The sequence below is a fragment of the Pleurodeles waltl genome, chromosome 8 (genome assembly GCF_031143425.1).
Source record: "Pleurodeles waltl isolate 20211129_DDA chromosome 8, aPleWal1.hap1.20221129, whole genome shotgun sequence".
Classification (NCBI taxonomy): domain Eukaryota; kingdom Metazoa; phylum Chordata; class Amphibia; order Caudata; family Salamandridae; genus Pleurodeles; species Pleurodeles waltl.
Window position 1 is genome coordinate 1236826240 of NC_090447.1, and position 16445 is coordinate 1236842684.

A 16445-nucleotide genomic window follows, 5' to 3' on the forward strand; every position below is an offset into this window, starting at 1 on the left:
CTTCATAACATTTGAGACATTGTCCCACACACAATTTAGGTTGCCCTGGGAAATACGGAAAAAAACAGTATGTAAGTTAGTCTTGGTACGTTTGTTAACAGTGAACAAGACCCCCGTGGGGGCAAACTGTCGAGAAGTAACATCCAGTGCTCTAACATCCGATAAACGCTTAATGGAAATTAAGCAAAGTAACATGGTAAGTTTTGCTGAAAGCATCTTTAAAGACAATTCAGCTGTTTCAAGCCTGCTGGGATTTGTAGTTCTTGACCTCTGCTATTCAAGTTAAAGCAAGTTAGAGAAGCGTAATAGGAGCCTCCATGCTTGACATAAAATTCATATGTAATGACAGAAATAAAGATCTACTTGAAAGCCCTAGTGTAGAATGAGGGCAAGAAAGAAATCGTCTTAGCTAAAAGAGGGGGCAGTGCTTTAAATGGTTAGTGTATGTTAAATGTCTCAGGCTGTGCAGTGTGTGTTTTTAGTCTGTGATCTTTACAAGGAGGGCACAGTGTTTGTGTGTTCTTGGCCATGAGTCAGGACTACAGATAAGTAAATTGCAACCTTGAGGTGTTCACCTTTGGCTGTTTGTCTGTATATGTGCTCTGGAGGGACAGCGATGTTCTGTAAGAGCCTTCTTTTCCTGCTTCTGCAGATACTGTAGACACTCAGAAATAACGGGATCTCGTAAAGTGGATATATTCTCGGGTGAAAGCAGCAAAATAACTTCGGTTCAGGCAGGGCTGTATCCCTCGCCCATTGAGTCCAGCCCAACTCAACTGACGGGGAGGGCTAAAGCCCTCTTAGCCTAATGGTTGTTGTCGCCTGCCTTCCTTTGCCCTTGTCAGGCTTCTGTAGTTCAATGAGCGTTGTAGTTGCTGGGGCGCGTCCTCTCCCCAGCGCAGTGACGCACACAGTAGCGTCTGCTGAAACTGGAGAATGCACGTAGGTGCCTTATGTTCATTACAGTGGGGCGTGCCAGGAGCCTGTGCATTGTGGCCATCTGTTACTTTACCTGCTCTGATGCTTTATGTCTGTTATCAGAAACTGATTATGATGTCAACATGATTGCCGTGGAATAAAATATTTGGATCCTGTGATTCCTCTGTCCTTGGGTCTTTGCCTGTATCACATAAGGCAGACCCTAGTGAGTCTAGGACATTACAGCTTAGATTTCTCTCTTCTTGACATTCCCCTACTCGGCACCCGTTATCTCATCACCCAAGCTTGGAGCAAGAGGCTCGGGCGAATCGTGGCAGCACCAGGAGAAGCACGTTCCTGCGCTGCCATCCATAGGTGTCCCCAGCTGCCCTTGAAGAGAAGAAGCAGGGTAGTGCTCAGGTGGAGCATGCAGTCACCTTGCGGAGGGGTGCAGGATGCCTGAAAGGAACACTGTCCTCCTCCTCATTGTGTGCAGTCTGGCTAAAAATAACCTGTCCTGGAATTCTCAATATTGTCTATTTCATACACTTTAAAAAAACACAGTGTTTCTGAATTGTGCTCTTGCTGTATTTTGTGCTCGACTTAAGAAAGAGCGTAAAAAGTACATACTTAAACAGATTTATCTATTAGTCTTGATCTTGCTGATTTGCAGAGCCCGGGAAAATGACTAGTAGGCTTATAAAGTGAAGATGCTCTGTTGTTTGTTGGTTTGTCACTTGTTTGCCACCAGGAGAATTTTCATTCCCTATTGATATGCCTCTTTCATACTGCTTGTGCAGTAATGACACCTTGGAAATTGCTCGTCTTTGAATAGTTTTTGCCAACGTGAGTGGTGCTGTCTTCTACAGACAACAGTAGCACCAACTGCAATGTGTAAGAAGAGACTACTGGTCTGACGCTTTCTAGATAATCACCTTACAAGATCTTGTATGTACAGGACTTTTACTTCAGTAATACTGTAATTAATAAGTTGGTATATCACCTCAAAATACAAGAAATCAGCCATTCCTAAGAACAATACTTCACATTACAATAGTGGCGTTTAAATAGGCCGGAATAGGTTGCTTTCTCGACAGTAACTGCTAGTTTACAATAGAAAAACACAATGAAAGCCTATGAAACAGAGGGAAAGTTAGAAGAAAATCATAATATTTTTATATTTTAATGGCTAAAAATAACCAATGACTCTTAACTAGAAGGTTGAAAAAATTCATGGTAAAAGTTTGAGGATTTGTGTTGCCTGGCAGGTTGGGGGGGGGGGGCGTTCAGGGGCGAGTTTACAAAATGTTGCAAACAATGGATAGTCTACTGTGGTTGTCTTATCCTAGAGCGGAATTGTGCTGGCAACTAGACTGAGGGCCACTATGAATGTTTCCTCTACATTTTACTCCGGAAGTCAGCCTTAATACACAGTAGAGTCAAAGACGGGGCTTTGCCAAAAAACAATATGTTGAAGAGGTTAAGTTGTAACCAATCTAAGTAATCAGTAAAGTACAACTAATACAATATAACAATATATTTCTAAAATCATTTATCCATTGTTTATTGCTTTTTGCAGCAAACAAAATAAAAAAAAGTTCTCACTAACCAGATATAACTAACCTGTGTCTTTATTTAATTACACATAGCACCACAGCAGAATTTACTCGTGGAACCGTGAGGGACAATAAAATAATTCTGATAAGGATATTTATTAAAAGTTGAGTGCTTGCCATACAAAAGGTTTTCTAGTAAGATGTCAAGAATATATGTGGATTAATGAATTTAATTAATAAATTGTTGATCCTGAATTTATGTCAAGCACTGGCGAATGAAGAGCAAGCGCATCGGACAGCAAAGGGGACAGTAGTCATCAATCGGGAATCTTTTTAACAGCAGATATAATCTTTTTGTGTCAGCCAAAGGCTTCAGTTATAGACACTAGGTAATCAGTAGCCTTTTATATAGCAAGGAGGAAAACACAGTTGTTAGGTTTTACATGCAGTATTACTTGTATTGTGAATTAGTACTAAAATGTGTAACAAAATTATTAAGATGACTTTGCGAGGTGTGTGGATATTTTGAAACTAGCAGTCAGTACCAGAATCGCTTTGCGCAATTTCTACTAGTAAGTACAGTCTTAATGTATATTGATTATTATCCATTTAATATTGTATTTGATAGGGAAATGCTGGAAAGATCAACCTTTGAAATGAAAAACACAGTTGCCGAACTAGAAAAAAGACTGAACAATGTTGATGATGAAGGTAAGTTAGCAAATGCATGAAACGATAAACTAGACTGATATTCATTGATGAAATGAAAATTCTGTTGAATTGGCCTTCTTGAAGAATAGCACATGCTCACACAATTGGCAAAGAAGGCTGTGAAAATGTAGAATGATAAATCAAGATAAGGTTGCAGAGTGTTGTAATGTTATGATACCTGTTATGCACTTCTTTCTATTCTAAAATAGCACATGCTCACACAATTGGCAAAGAAGGCTGTGAAAATGTAGAATGATAAATCAAGATAAGGTTGCAGAGTGTTGTAATGTTATTATACCTGTTATGCACTTCTTTCTATTCTAAACTAGCAAATACAAGAAAAACACTGACTGTGCTACGTTGAACCACCCCTGTACCTGTCAATGTTCTTCAGATCTCTGACATCACTAATCCTACCCTAGGTAGTGACAGGCTTTCAGACAAGCCCAAGGCGTCAAATCTAATAGGTAAAGCATGTGCAGTTGCATTCCTACAGAGGTTTTCCTAAGGCTTGGTCAGGATATCATGAAAGGTAATGCTCCCGTCCATAAGGTGCCATGGTTTCATCGCACCCTTGAAATGTGGCATTATCATACCACTGCTGATGAATACTAATTCAGGTCCGAAATTGCTGATGAACTGCAGACAACTTCATTCTTCCTGTACCTGATAATATCCTGGAAAGTGAGATGGTAAGAAAAGTCTAAGGCCTTCATTACAAGTGCAGGGCTAGATTCAGATCCTTGGTTGGTTGTTTGGTTGCATGGGGATTGGAACTATTGTGTGATAAACATCACATTTTAACAGTGCTGCACTGGTAGATTCTGGCAGGTTAAACTGCAGAAATATATTAGTGGAAAAGGCCAGTGAAAATGAAAAACATGCAGGATTCGGAGTGATAAATCCCAATTCTGCATGTTAGGCTTCCTTTACAAGTTAAAAACTCATGCTAGGAGGAATTTACCAGGAGCAGTAAATATCTCACCCCAGAGTAATTATGTTTACCACATTTGGTAAATTCCTCACCCTATTCCGCCTAATTTGTAATAAAGCCCTAATTAAGTTAACTAACGTAACTTTGCACATGCCTTTTCTTTAGGCTTTGGACCAATAAGGGGGAATAGAAACAGTTACTGCTGACATACTGAAAGGCCTTTTTTATCACTGTAGCTGAGGACAGCAATGCAGCTGTGATACTGTAGAATATCACAGCGATCTATGATATAGTCGATCATGAAATACTTTTTGAGATTTTAAGATCATGATATTGTTTTGTGGACTGGGGTGTTCTGTAACAGATATAGAGTGTACCAGTAGGAAATCCACCTTTGCTGCGTGGCCGCCTCCGGTTGTTTGCCTTTTTTTGGGTACTGTTTTTGCTGGACTTAGAACTCTGTGCACGGTTACCCCTGCTAAACAAGAGCAAATAAGTCCCTGGTGCATAGTCTAGGAAATACACTTAAGGTCTGGAAGTTAAATGCAACCTGTGAACTATAGCACCTATGCTGCCATCCACAAGGTTGGCCTTTAAAACATGGCTTCAGGCCTCCATATATAGCCTGATTGCAGCAGCTTAAAAACCTGTGGTCAAACATGTCAGTATAAGCCACCGATAAGTACACCTTTTCACCAACAAGGTAGGGTGGCTGGTATTTAAAAGCGGAACATGTTTGAAATTAAAGTAGGCATGTTCCTCTAGTGACTAAAACACAAAGGCTATTTTTCACCACTAGGGCTCTAGGTGGATCCTAAAAAGTGCCAAAACACAGATTATAAACTATAATTGGTACCTTTTGACCAGAAAGGCTAACATGGTCATTCAAAGATTACCTTTCATGTTTATTACATGTACAATTCATTAGTGGATGTTAGATTTTTAATAAATATATTGGGAAAGTTATTTTTATTTAGTTAACTTTCCCTGTTTAATTCTCAAGGAAGCTAATTTGTGTTTTTCTAGCTGATTTCCAGCAAGCACTTGTCCTTTATTAGGTGTGATAATTTCTCCCAGAGTAGAACAAGTGGCTTTGGCCTGAGGACATGATGGCGTGGGTATAGGACATTTGATCCCTATAAGCCATAGGAAGGATATTTAGGGTGGAACTTCATTACTTTGAAAGGGACAGAGTTAGGCTTGCTCATTATTAGTCTAGTTTAAGGAGCGACCTGAAGAAGGAAAATCCTTTGTCCCAAAAGCCCACACTAACCAGGCTGGCTCTGAACCCATTGGGAAGAAAGATACCCTAGAAATGGTTTTGACTAGACACTGGGAAGGGACTGCTCCTTTCCTTGGCTACATCTCTGGGTAAGCACAAGAGTTCTGCAAGAGGGAGAACATGTCTCCTCATCTTGGGTTCTAGGAGTGTGAACACTGTGGGATTGTTTGCAGTAGGGCAAATAGGAACTGCTGTGTAGGGCTGCACCTGGGTAGCTTTTCCCTATAGTTTAGGGTGTGTCCAGGAGTCACCCCCACCCTCTGGCCAGTGCTAACCATAAACTTACCAATCCAAGGAACCCTCCTCTGGAAAACGTTCTGGACCAACAGTAGATCAAAAGAAGACTTGATCTGCTGCCTGTGACCTGGGAGGAGACTTGAAGGACTGGACCTGCTCCCGCTTGTATCCAGTACAAAGAAGTGGACTCCAAGGGTCAATTGACTGACCTCCAGTGTGGCTACAGGGATACACCAGTACCAAATGAACCTGGACTAGTGACGAATAGGTAAATTAAGTGCCAGGGCACACCGTAAGCAGTCCTGTGTAGTAGATCCAAGTGGTCGTTAAATCAAATTTGAATATATATTGGCATCGGTGAAGGCAATTGTCTCGCCATTACCTTCACCGACGCCAACCGGCACGGTTACTACTTAACTACACTGGCTTATCATGGCCATTTGCGCTTATACTTCGAGGAAGTTCGTGGCTAGTTCTGGCCGGATTCTACTTTGCTGTGGATATATCATCCATACCATAGGGCTCATATATATTCGAATTTGCTACTCCCAAAGCCTTGACAAAGTCTAGGAGACGAAACACGTGTCGGCTGTTTGCTACACATCACCTTGTTTGCTGTACATTGACCTACCTGCTGAATATTGGCAACACTACTATTAAAACTCTACTTCCATCTACATTGTGGTTTCCGACTCTGATTTAACGACCATTTGGATCTACTACACAGGACTGCTTACGGTGTGCCCTGGCACTTAATTTACCTATTCGTCATTGTCGACTACCTTCTTGGTCAGCAGTTTGGGATACCTTTGGTGGTCAGGTGTCCCACCAGGTTGGCACCCACCACATCACTGTCACTCTTTGTGACGAAGGACTTCTCGTAGAACATTGTTTCTTTTGACATGCTCTTTTGATGTGCAAGCGCATTGGCATTCACCACCTTTGTTATTTGAACCTGGACTAGTCATTTCTAGAGGCCTGTTCTGGAGTGAGTCCTAGCTCTAAGTGCTGCCCCTGATGTCCAGGGAGCCTTAGAACTGACCCACAGGAGCTTCTCCTGAAACTTTGAAAAGTGTGGACTTCAAAGACCTCCCAAGCCATCAGGGGGACATCCTGGAAAATGTGTCTGATACGGCGGAGGGGGTTACTCCATCACAAACATGTCGGATATCCCATCTACTGCATTACAATTCCATTATAGCCTATGGAAATTGCAATACGGCGGACAGAATATCCATCATGTTTGTGACATAATAACCCCACCACCAGACTCTAAATCAGGCCCCAAGTCAGAAGGTAAAATCTTTGACTGGGATAGGACTGCTTGTTGTATCCAACCCGTGCTGCATTGCAGTTATACTTAAATCACACCTAAGTCCCAGTCTACTGCATCCATAGACTGTCATTTGTGCCTAGTGCTTTTTGGTACTATTCTTGCTTAAATACTTTTAAAATCCTATCAGCGGTTCACTTTATTGAATTTTTATTGTTTTGTTTATTACATTTTACTCTATTTCCCTCATTCAGTGTGGGATTTTTATTGCTCGATATTGTGATATTGTGACAATTTCTGTTCTGGTATTGCATACATTCTTTACACATTACCCCAAGTTAAGTCTGTCTCTTCTGTGGCATAACTACCAGGGGGTTGAGGTCCGATTAATTTAGTGACTTCTTTGTTGTTCTTGGCAATCACAAGAATTCAGGCTTAGGTGGGATCAGATTCATATAGATGATTAACATTCAGATGTGGGTGATGTGCATGCAGTGTTTAAGGTATTGAGTGTCTAAATGCTTAATTTATGGAAAAATAAGTGCCAGGGTCTATGATATATATTCTGCGCTATGGTCATTGTGCAGCATAATGGTATCATGAACTATGTCAAGTCAATCCCAGCCAACACATCAGGGTCTTTAGATAGTTTTCATAACCTTTATAAATCACCTTCAACTCTATTCAGTCCAACAGCCTAGCAATAAGAGGGCATTTAATGTTGTAAGCATCTCAATTAATGGTTACGTTTACATTGGAAATGAGGTTGAAGACATGATGCTTACTAATGCAATGGCAGAAGTCAATAGGGCACAAAATAGCACGGTCACTGGTATGGTTTTGAAAGTCTACAATGGTAACCCCTTTGGAGGAGACAGGAATATACTCAGTCTGTTGTTCCTTTGGTTGCAAAAGGTAGGGCAGGTTATCATTAACAGTTACTTCATAGCCTCAGAAAACATCCATCAGTTCCAATTCCACGGTGACAATCTTTGGATTGAGATAGTAAAGAACCCCCACCCCAGTTTTTAATGATTGAATCTTTTGTCACTGTGATTTACATCATATAGGGACAGCACAATTCTTTTTAACCTCAAAGTGTCTAGAATTAATAGTGGCATATTTTAGCAGTGTGTTGTCCACCCATCAGTGGTCCTCGTTCAATACTGTGGTTCAAATAAGATCAGGGTGCAGAAATGCATAAATAGAGCTCTGGGATGTCTGACAGAGGGAGTACAGACTGTGCTTCAGCCTACAAAACCTTGATGTTGTTGCTGTTGTTGTTGTGGGGTCCATGCAAGAGCTTTGTCAGTGTTGGATGTTGCTGGTGCTTGCTGCGGGCTTCCAGGATATGATTGGGAGTTTGGTGGGGAGCTAGCAGGAGCTTGGTGGGAATTTGCAGGGTCTTTTGTGTTTTCACAGGCTTAGTTAGGTGCTTCCAGGACCTCAGTGGACAGCAAATAGAATGCTATAATCTACAGAGGGTGGATTATTTCTAGGAGTTCAACTGGGTCCTGGCAAGAGCTCATGTGTTGCCACCAGGAGTTTGTCAAAGGGTCCTTGGGGAACTTTGCTCACTTAGTTACTAGCAGGAGCCCAGTGATATTGTGTGAAAGTAGCCTCTTTCTAGCATGGTTACCCCTATGTTTTACCTGTTTGTCAGTGTGTTTTTACTGTGTCACAGGGATCCTGCTAGTCAGGACCCCAGTGCTCAAAGGTTGTGGCCTACTTGTCAGTCTGTTTCACTGTTTTTGTCAGTATGCTTAACTGTGTCACTGGAGTCCTGCTAACCAGAACTACAGTGCTTATGCTCTTTCTGATTCCAAATTTGTACTTACATACTGGTAACCCAGTAATCCACTCCAAATTTGCATACTGCCCCCCCTATAAGTCCCTAGTATATAGTTCCGAGGTACCCAGGACATTGGGATTCCAGGAGTTCCTTATGGGCTGCAGCATTTCTTTTGCCACCCATAAGGAGCTCATACAAACACTTCTTCAGGACTGCCATTGCAGCATGAGTTAAATAGTGTAAGCACTATTTCACAGCCATTTTTACTGCACCAACTCACTTATGAGTCACCTATATGTCTAACCTTCAGACCCTGAAGGCTAGGTGCAGAGTACCTGTGTGTGAGGGCACCCCCGCACTAGCAGAGGAGCCCCCACGTCATCCAGGCCCATTTTCCCGGACATCGTGAGTGCAGGGACGCTATTATAAGTGTGCACTATATATAGGTCAATACCTAAATATAGCTTCACAGTGGTAACTCCGAATATGGTCTTGTGAGGTGTCTAACAACTGGGAATTGTACCTCAATACTGATTCCAGTATTGGTTGCACAATCCCATGTACTCTGCCATACCAGCCTTCTGAGGTTTTCACTGCAGCCCCAGCTGCTACCACCTCACAGACAGGCTTCTGCCCTCCTGGGGCTTGACCACCTCAATCCCAGGAAGGCAAAACAATGCATTTCCTTTAGGAGAGGGGTGTTGCACCCTGTCCCTTTGGAAATAGGTGTTACAGGCATGGGAGGGGTATCCTCCCAGAGCCTCTGGAAATGCTTTGAAGGGCACTGATGGTGCCCTCCTTGCATAAACCAGTCTACACCGGTTCACGGACCCCCAGTCCCTGCTCTGGCACGAAACTGGACAAAGGAAAGGGGATTGACCACTCCCCTATCCATCACCACCCCACGGGTGGTGCCCAGAGATCCTCCAGAGTGTCCCTGAGTTCTGCCATCTTGTTTTCAGGATGGTCAGGGAACTCTGGGAGCGTCTGAGTGGCCAGTGCCAGCAGGTGACATCAGAGACCCCTCCTTATAGGTCCATATCTGGTTAGGTGACCAATCCCCCTCTGAGGGCTATTTAGGGTCTCTCCTGTGGGTGTTTCCTCAGATTCGGATTGCAAGACTCCAGCAGGAATCCTCTGCATCCTTTACTTCATCTTCTACCGAGGGATCAACCGCTGACTGCTCCAGGAACTCTACAAAACTGCAACAAAGAAGCAAAGACAACTTCTGCGACCTTGTAACTTCAGCTCCTGCCAGCAACTGCAACAGTTTCCTGGTTGTGCACGCTCCGAGGACTGCCTATCTTCATCCTGCACCAGAAGAACTAAAGGAATCTGCCATGAAGTAACGGAGTCACTTTCCTGCTTCAGCACTCACTTCTCTGCAGCGACAACTGGTACTCTGGGTCCCCTCTCCTGACAACGGGCGTGGATCCTGGAACACAGGTGGTGGACTAAAGTGACCCTGACTGCCCAAGGGCCAGCTGTCTAAATTTGGTGGCTGTAAGAGCTTGCCTCCCATGCCAGACAGTACCCCTGTGCACCACGTGTTTTGACGCTCCTAGGGCTTCTGTGCGCTTTTCCAAGAATTCCTTTGTGCACAGCCTAGCCCAGGTCCTGAGCACTCTATCCTGCAGTGCTCAACTCCCTGAGTTGTTCTACGGTGGCGTGGGATCCCTTTGTGTATTGCTTCAACAACTGCCATTTGCAACTCCATTGTCCCTATGCTGTGGGACTCCTGTGCATGCTGCCTGGTCTTCTGAGGGCTCTCTGAGTTGCTGAGAGTCCCCTCTATCTCCCTCTCCTGGGTAGAGTCAATCTGGACCTTCCTGGGCCCGGGCAGCGCCATTTTTCATGAAATGCAAGCTTTGAGTTTACCAAGGCTTGTTGGCGGAATCCAGTGACGCAAATGAGACTGCATTCATCCATCCGGCATGGGACATCTTCTTCACCAACCAGGAACCTGTATCTATCTTATTTGGTGCAATACTGACTTGGTCTTCTCACCAGTGGTTCTCCTTTTGCACCTTCATCCGGGTTAGCAGGGGCTCCTGTTCTCCCTGGACTCTTCAGTGCTTCTTAGACTTGGTCCCCTTCTTCCACAGGTCTTCAGGTCCAGGAATCCATTGTTGGTGTCTTGCAGTTTCTTCTGGTTCTTGCACTGTCTTCTACCACGACTTCTAATGTGTTTTAGGAAACTTGCTGTGTTTTACTCCTGCTTTCCTGGGCTTTGGGTGGGATATTTTACTTACCTTTGGTGTTTTCTTACCCTCCCAGCGCCCCTCTACACACTACACTTTCCTAGGTGGGAAACCAAATTTCGCATTCCACTATTTTAGTATATTGTTTGAGTTCCCCCTTGGCCTATTGCAACTTATGGTGATTTTCCCTGTTTGCACTATTTTCTGATTGTTTACTTACCTGTTTTTGCTTACTAGTGTATATATTGTGTAATTTACTTACCTCCTAAGGGAGTATAGTCTCCAAAGTATTTTTTGCCTTGTGTCACTAAAATAAAGTACCTTTATTTTTAGTAACACTAAGTATTGCCTTTCATGTGTGTGAGTACTGTGTGACTACAGTGGTATTGCAAGAGCTTTGCATGTCTCCTAGTTCAGCCTTAGCTGCTCTGCCTCCAGCTTCCTCTAGACAGCTTGGCTTCTAGACACTGACTACATTTCACTAATAAGGGATAACTGGACCTGGTATAAGGTGTAAGTACCTGTGGTACCCACTACAAATCAGACTAGCCTCCTACAGATATCCCTGTAGGAGCTATGGAAGCTGGTTGCATGTGGTTCATATCAGTAGTGCCTTGACTGCCAGCTTGGGACCCAGAGAGTGCCTGCAGTTGTTTGTTTATTGTCCTAGCATGAAGCTTTGCTCACTTATTCACTAGAAGGAGCGCACTGATGTATCTGCAGCAGCCATGGAGGCTACCTGCATGAGCCCAAGGTGGTACCTCCTAATACTCCCTTAGCTACTAATAGGTGCTCCATGACGTCCCTGCAGCTGCTCATGGAAGTTCTGCAGGATGTCAGCAGTATTCCTAAAGGATATCTGTAGCTGTCTTCAAGAGTGCAAGGTGCATCAAGACGTTAGTTAGAAATGTATATGCAGAGCAACTTTACAGCATCCCAGATACATTTTGGTCTGGAATGATTTAAAGTATACACAATCTTATTCTCTGTTTCAGAAAGAAAAGGTGTCAAATGTTTGTTGACAAATATTGAAGGAAGGGTACTTTAGAGCATTTCACCCTATTGTTTTGTCACAGCCTTCATCGGAGGTAGAGTTTGAATTTGAGAAATATTGAATATGTTCGTAGAACTGTAATTTTGCATTTGTTTTACTTTTGAAATTAAGGAAATGAGTGGAAAACAAGATATGAGACACAAAAAGAACTAAACAGACAACTAGAAAGACAAATTTATCTTCTAAAAGAAAAAGCAGCTTACATACGCGGAAACCCAGCAGGTGAGAGGGTAAAACATTAGCTGTTCATTATATGACTTTCCTGTAATAACGGACCCATTATAAATGGATTCTACATTTTCTTTCTTTGTAGATAGACTGGCTTCTATCCGTTCCCTTGATGAAATGCCTACGGTTAGTACCTTAACAAATGCAGTACATTAGGTCAAGAATATCTTATACCCACACCAACATTTAGTTTTTTATTAATTTTAGATAAGTTATGTTTATACTAATTAAATCACATCTGAAGGCCGATAAAATATAATTGGGTGCACTTCTCTACTGTGTCTTGTGTGATAATTGATTTCAATGCACACAATAATAAAGCCTGTTCCTTAAAGTATTTACAATGTTATTTTTGTTTTCAAAACCTGTCTGCAGAAACACAGAAGAAATAGGTTTTCAATATTTTAAAGTCTTCTGCTGCCAAGATTCACAGGCCCTCCCGAATTTCAGTGAGAGCTAATAAACTCTTCATGGTAGCTAAGGAGATTGCTCTCTAACCTGATAATTTCCATTCTTGTTATTGCATTAAAGTCCGCTTAATCTCTTTATGATCCCTAGTTTTGCCTTTCTGGATTGTTTTCATGATTTTTGGCCTTTACTACGCATAGTGGAAGGCAGGCCCAAGTATTTACCACTATTTCAGTGAAGAAGCATTCACTATTGTTGCTCCAGAACCTTCGCTGATTTGTGGATGAAGCAGCTTATTCTAGCACCACACCTCCCCAAGAATATATTGGCTATAGTTTTACATCTGTGGTACTTAAATATCCATTATCTCCCTATTACGTTTTCCGGTACACGTTATTTTAAGCCCTTATATCATTATTTTTGTTGCATGTTGTGCATTATCTTGAAGCCATCCACAGGGCTGTCTAAGTATTTCAAAGTTTGTCATAATCCATTTACCAAATGAAATAAATACTTATCTCACATGAGGTCGGAAGCACAATGGAAACAGCTGGTGTAAAAGGAAAACACAACACTCAGTATAACTTGTGTTTATTATAAAGTAACAAAGATGCAAGCAAAATAACGTGTGACAGTTGCTGTTTCAATGGGCCAGAGCTTCTGCCCCTAATCATTTGGAGCATATAATGGTAAAATCCATACATTTGGTAATCATATTTATACATTTTCTTCCTAATACAAGTGAATGGGAGTGAGAACGTGATTAGACTGCAGCTAACTGCTAGGGTGTAGCTTAGTCAGTAATATTGTGTGTGTGTGGGGGGCGTTAGCATCTAACTTTCTAACAATCATAATGGCGTATAATGTCAAAATACTTACAATAAGCAGAGTGCTTGCGAGGGGCCTACGGGCAGTGCAAAGGGAGAGGCATGCAGATTGATAGGGGTACTAAGTGAGAGAAAACACAATATTTTGTACAATAACCAACATTTTTGAGAAATTTTACAACAGAGGAAGAGAGAGTGTGTGTCAGTTTTTGTGGGTGTCTATATATGTAAAAATTCCTGGTGAAATCCGACAAACACCTCACCATACTCAACGGAACGCACCCGTACCCAACTGTTTATCAGAAAATACATTTATGAGGGCGGTGTAACACCCCAAACACCTCCCCAACCTACCCCCTGACTAACTAACACTAGCTAATGAGCAGGTGCCAGGGTGTTCTCATGAGAAAGAGTGTGAGACGACCTTGAAGAACTGATGCTAAAGGCACTGACTCCACTATTTTCTAAAATTCTCACTTCATGGTGACAATCCTCCGGATGAGGTTATACTTACTACACAGTGTAAACAATGTGCAATGATGCAACAGAAAATACAACTTCTGTAATCCATTAGAAATGTGTGCAACTTAGGATACTAGGAATTTAGTGGTCTACAGACTGGTATAAAAACATAGCAATTCATTAATAAAATGTTAAGGTACCTGTTCAGACATACATGAGCATTGACATTTGTGCAATACATGTAGTGGTTTCAGACACAGAAAGAAGACTACTTTATCAGCTAGTTAAAGGCACTGTGTTACGATGCACTTCTTCTGTGAGTCCAAGGGTATTTACACGTGGGATATGGCATTTTGTACATGTTTATTCTCTAGTTTGTTGACGTTTGTTCACTGCTATCCGTTCTTTGTCAGAAATCCCTTCTTCTGAGTATTCGTCTCAGTATCTCAATAGTATGAAAGGAGGCATAGTATGGAGAGTATCAATATGCAAATATTAAGTCTGGTTATTTTTATGTATTGACTTTTACAGTGCTGGCTTTTGACCCAAGTCACATTGTAGCGCCATAGGTTTTAAATGCCATGATTTTCATTTACAGGACCGCTCCCATTTATCAGTATTTGTTGCTCATTCAAGGTCAGGGTGTATCTCCGTTTTGTCTTTGAAAACAGCTTTGAAGGATAAACTTACTGTTTTATTTTGCGCTCACAGCACTCAAGCAGAATAGGTCAGTATACTACTAGCTGGACTGAGGAAAAGGGCGTTTTTATGTTTGCATCCTATGATCTCAGAGCATCTGTTTAGTCTATTCCTTTTACATATTTAAGTTAAATACCATTGTTCGCTGGATTGGTTCCTTTCTTTGACTAGTCACCAGTCTTTTTGTTTTATCTCAGGCTTTAACTTACTTCATGCGAGTAACTGTTCTCTTTCTCTTTACTGAGGATTTCATGCCATAGGTCTCGGGTATCTTCACAACCAGCGCACTCACTATACCCCCTCTCTCTCTCAGGTCTGACAATGCCCGCCTTCTCATGGTACTGAGATTCAGACGTTCTAGCCTTTAGAGGACGCACTTTTCCATCATAGCAGTCAAAACTTGGAATTTTCAGTCTCTGTTTATATGCCTATCTGATCAACTGTTTCCTTTTAGCAAGAACTTAAAAACTTGGGGCCAGTGATCGTAAAAATGCATTTTGGTATGTAACATGTCCACTTTGCGATTCGGTAATTTGTTACTGAATCGCAAATTGGATTTGTGACTACATACCAACTCGGTATTAGGAAGGGGCGTGTCAAGGGCGTCCCTTCCTAATACCGAATCGCAGAAGTATGTTTCATTGTTTTGTGACCATGAATGTGGTTGCAAAACAATCGCAGTTACCACCAATTTCAAATTGGTGGTATCCTATTCGCAAAGGGGAAGGGGTCCACAAGGGACCCCTTACCCTTTGTGAATGCATTCAAAAATATTTTTTAAGAGCTACTTTTAAAAAAATGAAAAGAAACCTTTCCATTTTACATTTTTAAACGCATCCCATTTTCCTTTAAGGAAAACGGGCTGCATTAAAGAAAAAAAAAGATTACTTTATTGAAAAGCAATCACAGACATGGTGGTCTGCTGAGCCCAGCAGGCCACCATCTCTGTGATTGTAGCCATTAGCAATGGCTCGCAAATTGCAACCTACCTCATGAATATTAATGAGGTAGGTCCATTTGCGAGCCCTTGCAAATCGCAGTATGAAACTCCTGGAGTTTCATACATTCCAATAGCGGTTATTGAATTGCAATTCGCACAACATCACAATTAGGTAATCGCTATTGTAAGGAATGATAAACCTGGCCCTTGGCTCTTTCCTCGTCAACTCTAATTCTGTTTTCTGCTTGGGTCTAGCTATAATTCTTCTGACTCACAGCTCCAAGACACCAGTGAGTAACCATTGAGCTTAATGATTGGACAATAGTAATACAAATACAAACGCAAAGCTAACAATGTAAATAATTAGTTTATTTTTTCAATTACTTAAAATTGGTATAGTTTTAAAATTACAGCATTGCATCAATATATTTCCACTTACATTTAAAAACAAGTGCAATGTTTAAAAATAGGTATTAAGTTTAGCATCGAGCTGACTACTGCTCACTTCACTGTACTTTCAGTTCTGTTGCTTATTGTTCATATTCACTGGGTGTCATGTGTTTCCTCTTGATTTAATAGAGTTAAATATTGCATTTCTGTACTTGCCAAATTGGGCAAGTTCCATTAGGATGTGAGTTCTCAGACAAAGGTCCAGAGCTTCTTTACAAGTCAAGATTCTGTGCTATAAAAGCAAGGGTTTCAATAAAGTGCCTTGTTCTGTTAAAAAGTCTGAATAGCAGCAGAGCAAGTGCAGCAACGATTCTCTCCTTACAATTACTTATATTAGGTTCTCCAGTGGTTTCTGAGCTGATTTATTGGGAGTACCAAGAGTCATGCTTGGAGAGTTTGTGTTCTGCTCTCCCTTTCTAAAAACCGCTTTCAGATATGACTGCATTTTTGTTTCCTCATCTTACTTTGCATTT

The 16445-nt window shown here is 41.7% G+C and overlaps 1 protein-coding gene across 1 annotated transcript in view; it reads left to right on the forward strand.

Moving 5' to 3' along the window:
- The window catches only part of CCDC169 (coiled-coil domain containing 169), a 180081-nt gene that overhangs the window by 46628 nt on the left and 117008 nt on the right, over positions 1 to 16445 (forward strand). Inside the window, exons 2-4 of the mRNA XM_069205525.1 lie at positions 3103 to 3185; positions 12070 to 12180; positions 12272 to 12312. Coding sequence (XP_069061626.1) covers positions 3103 to 3185; positions 12070 to 12180; positions 12272 to 12312 — 235 coding nt within the window. The remainder of the gene's footprint in view (positions 1 to 3102; positions 3186 to 12069; positions 12181 to 12271; positions 12313 to 16445) is intronic.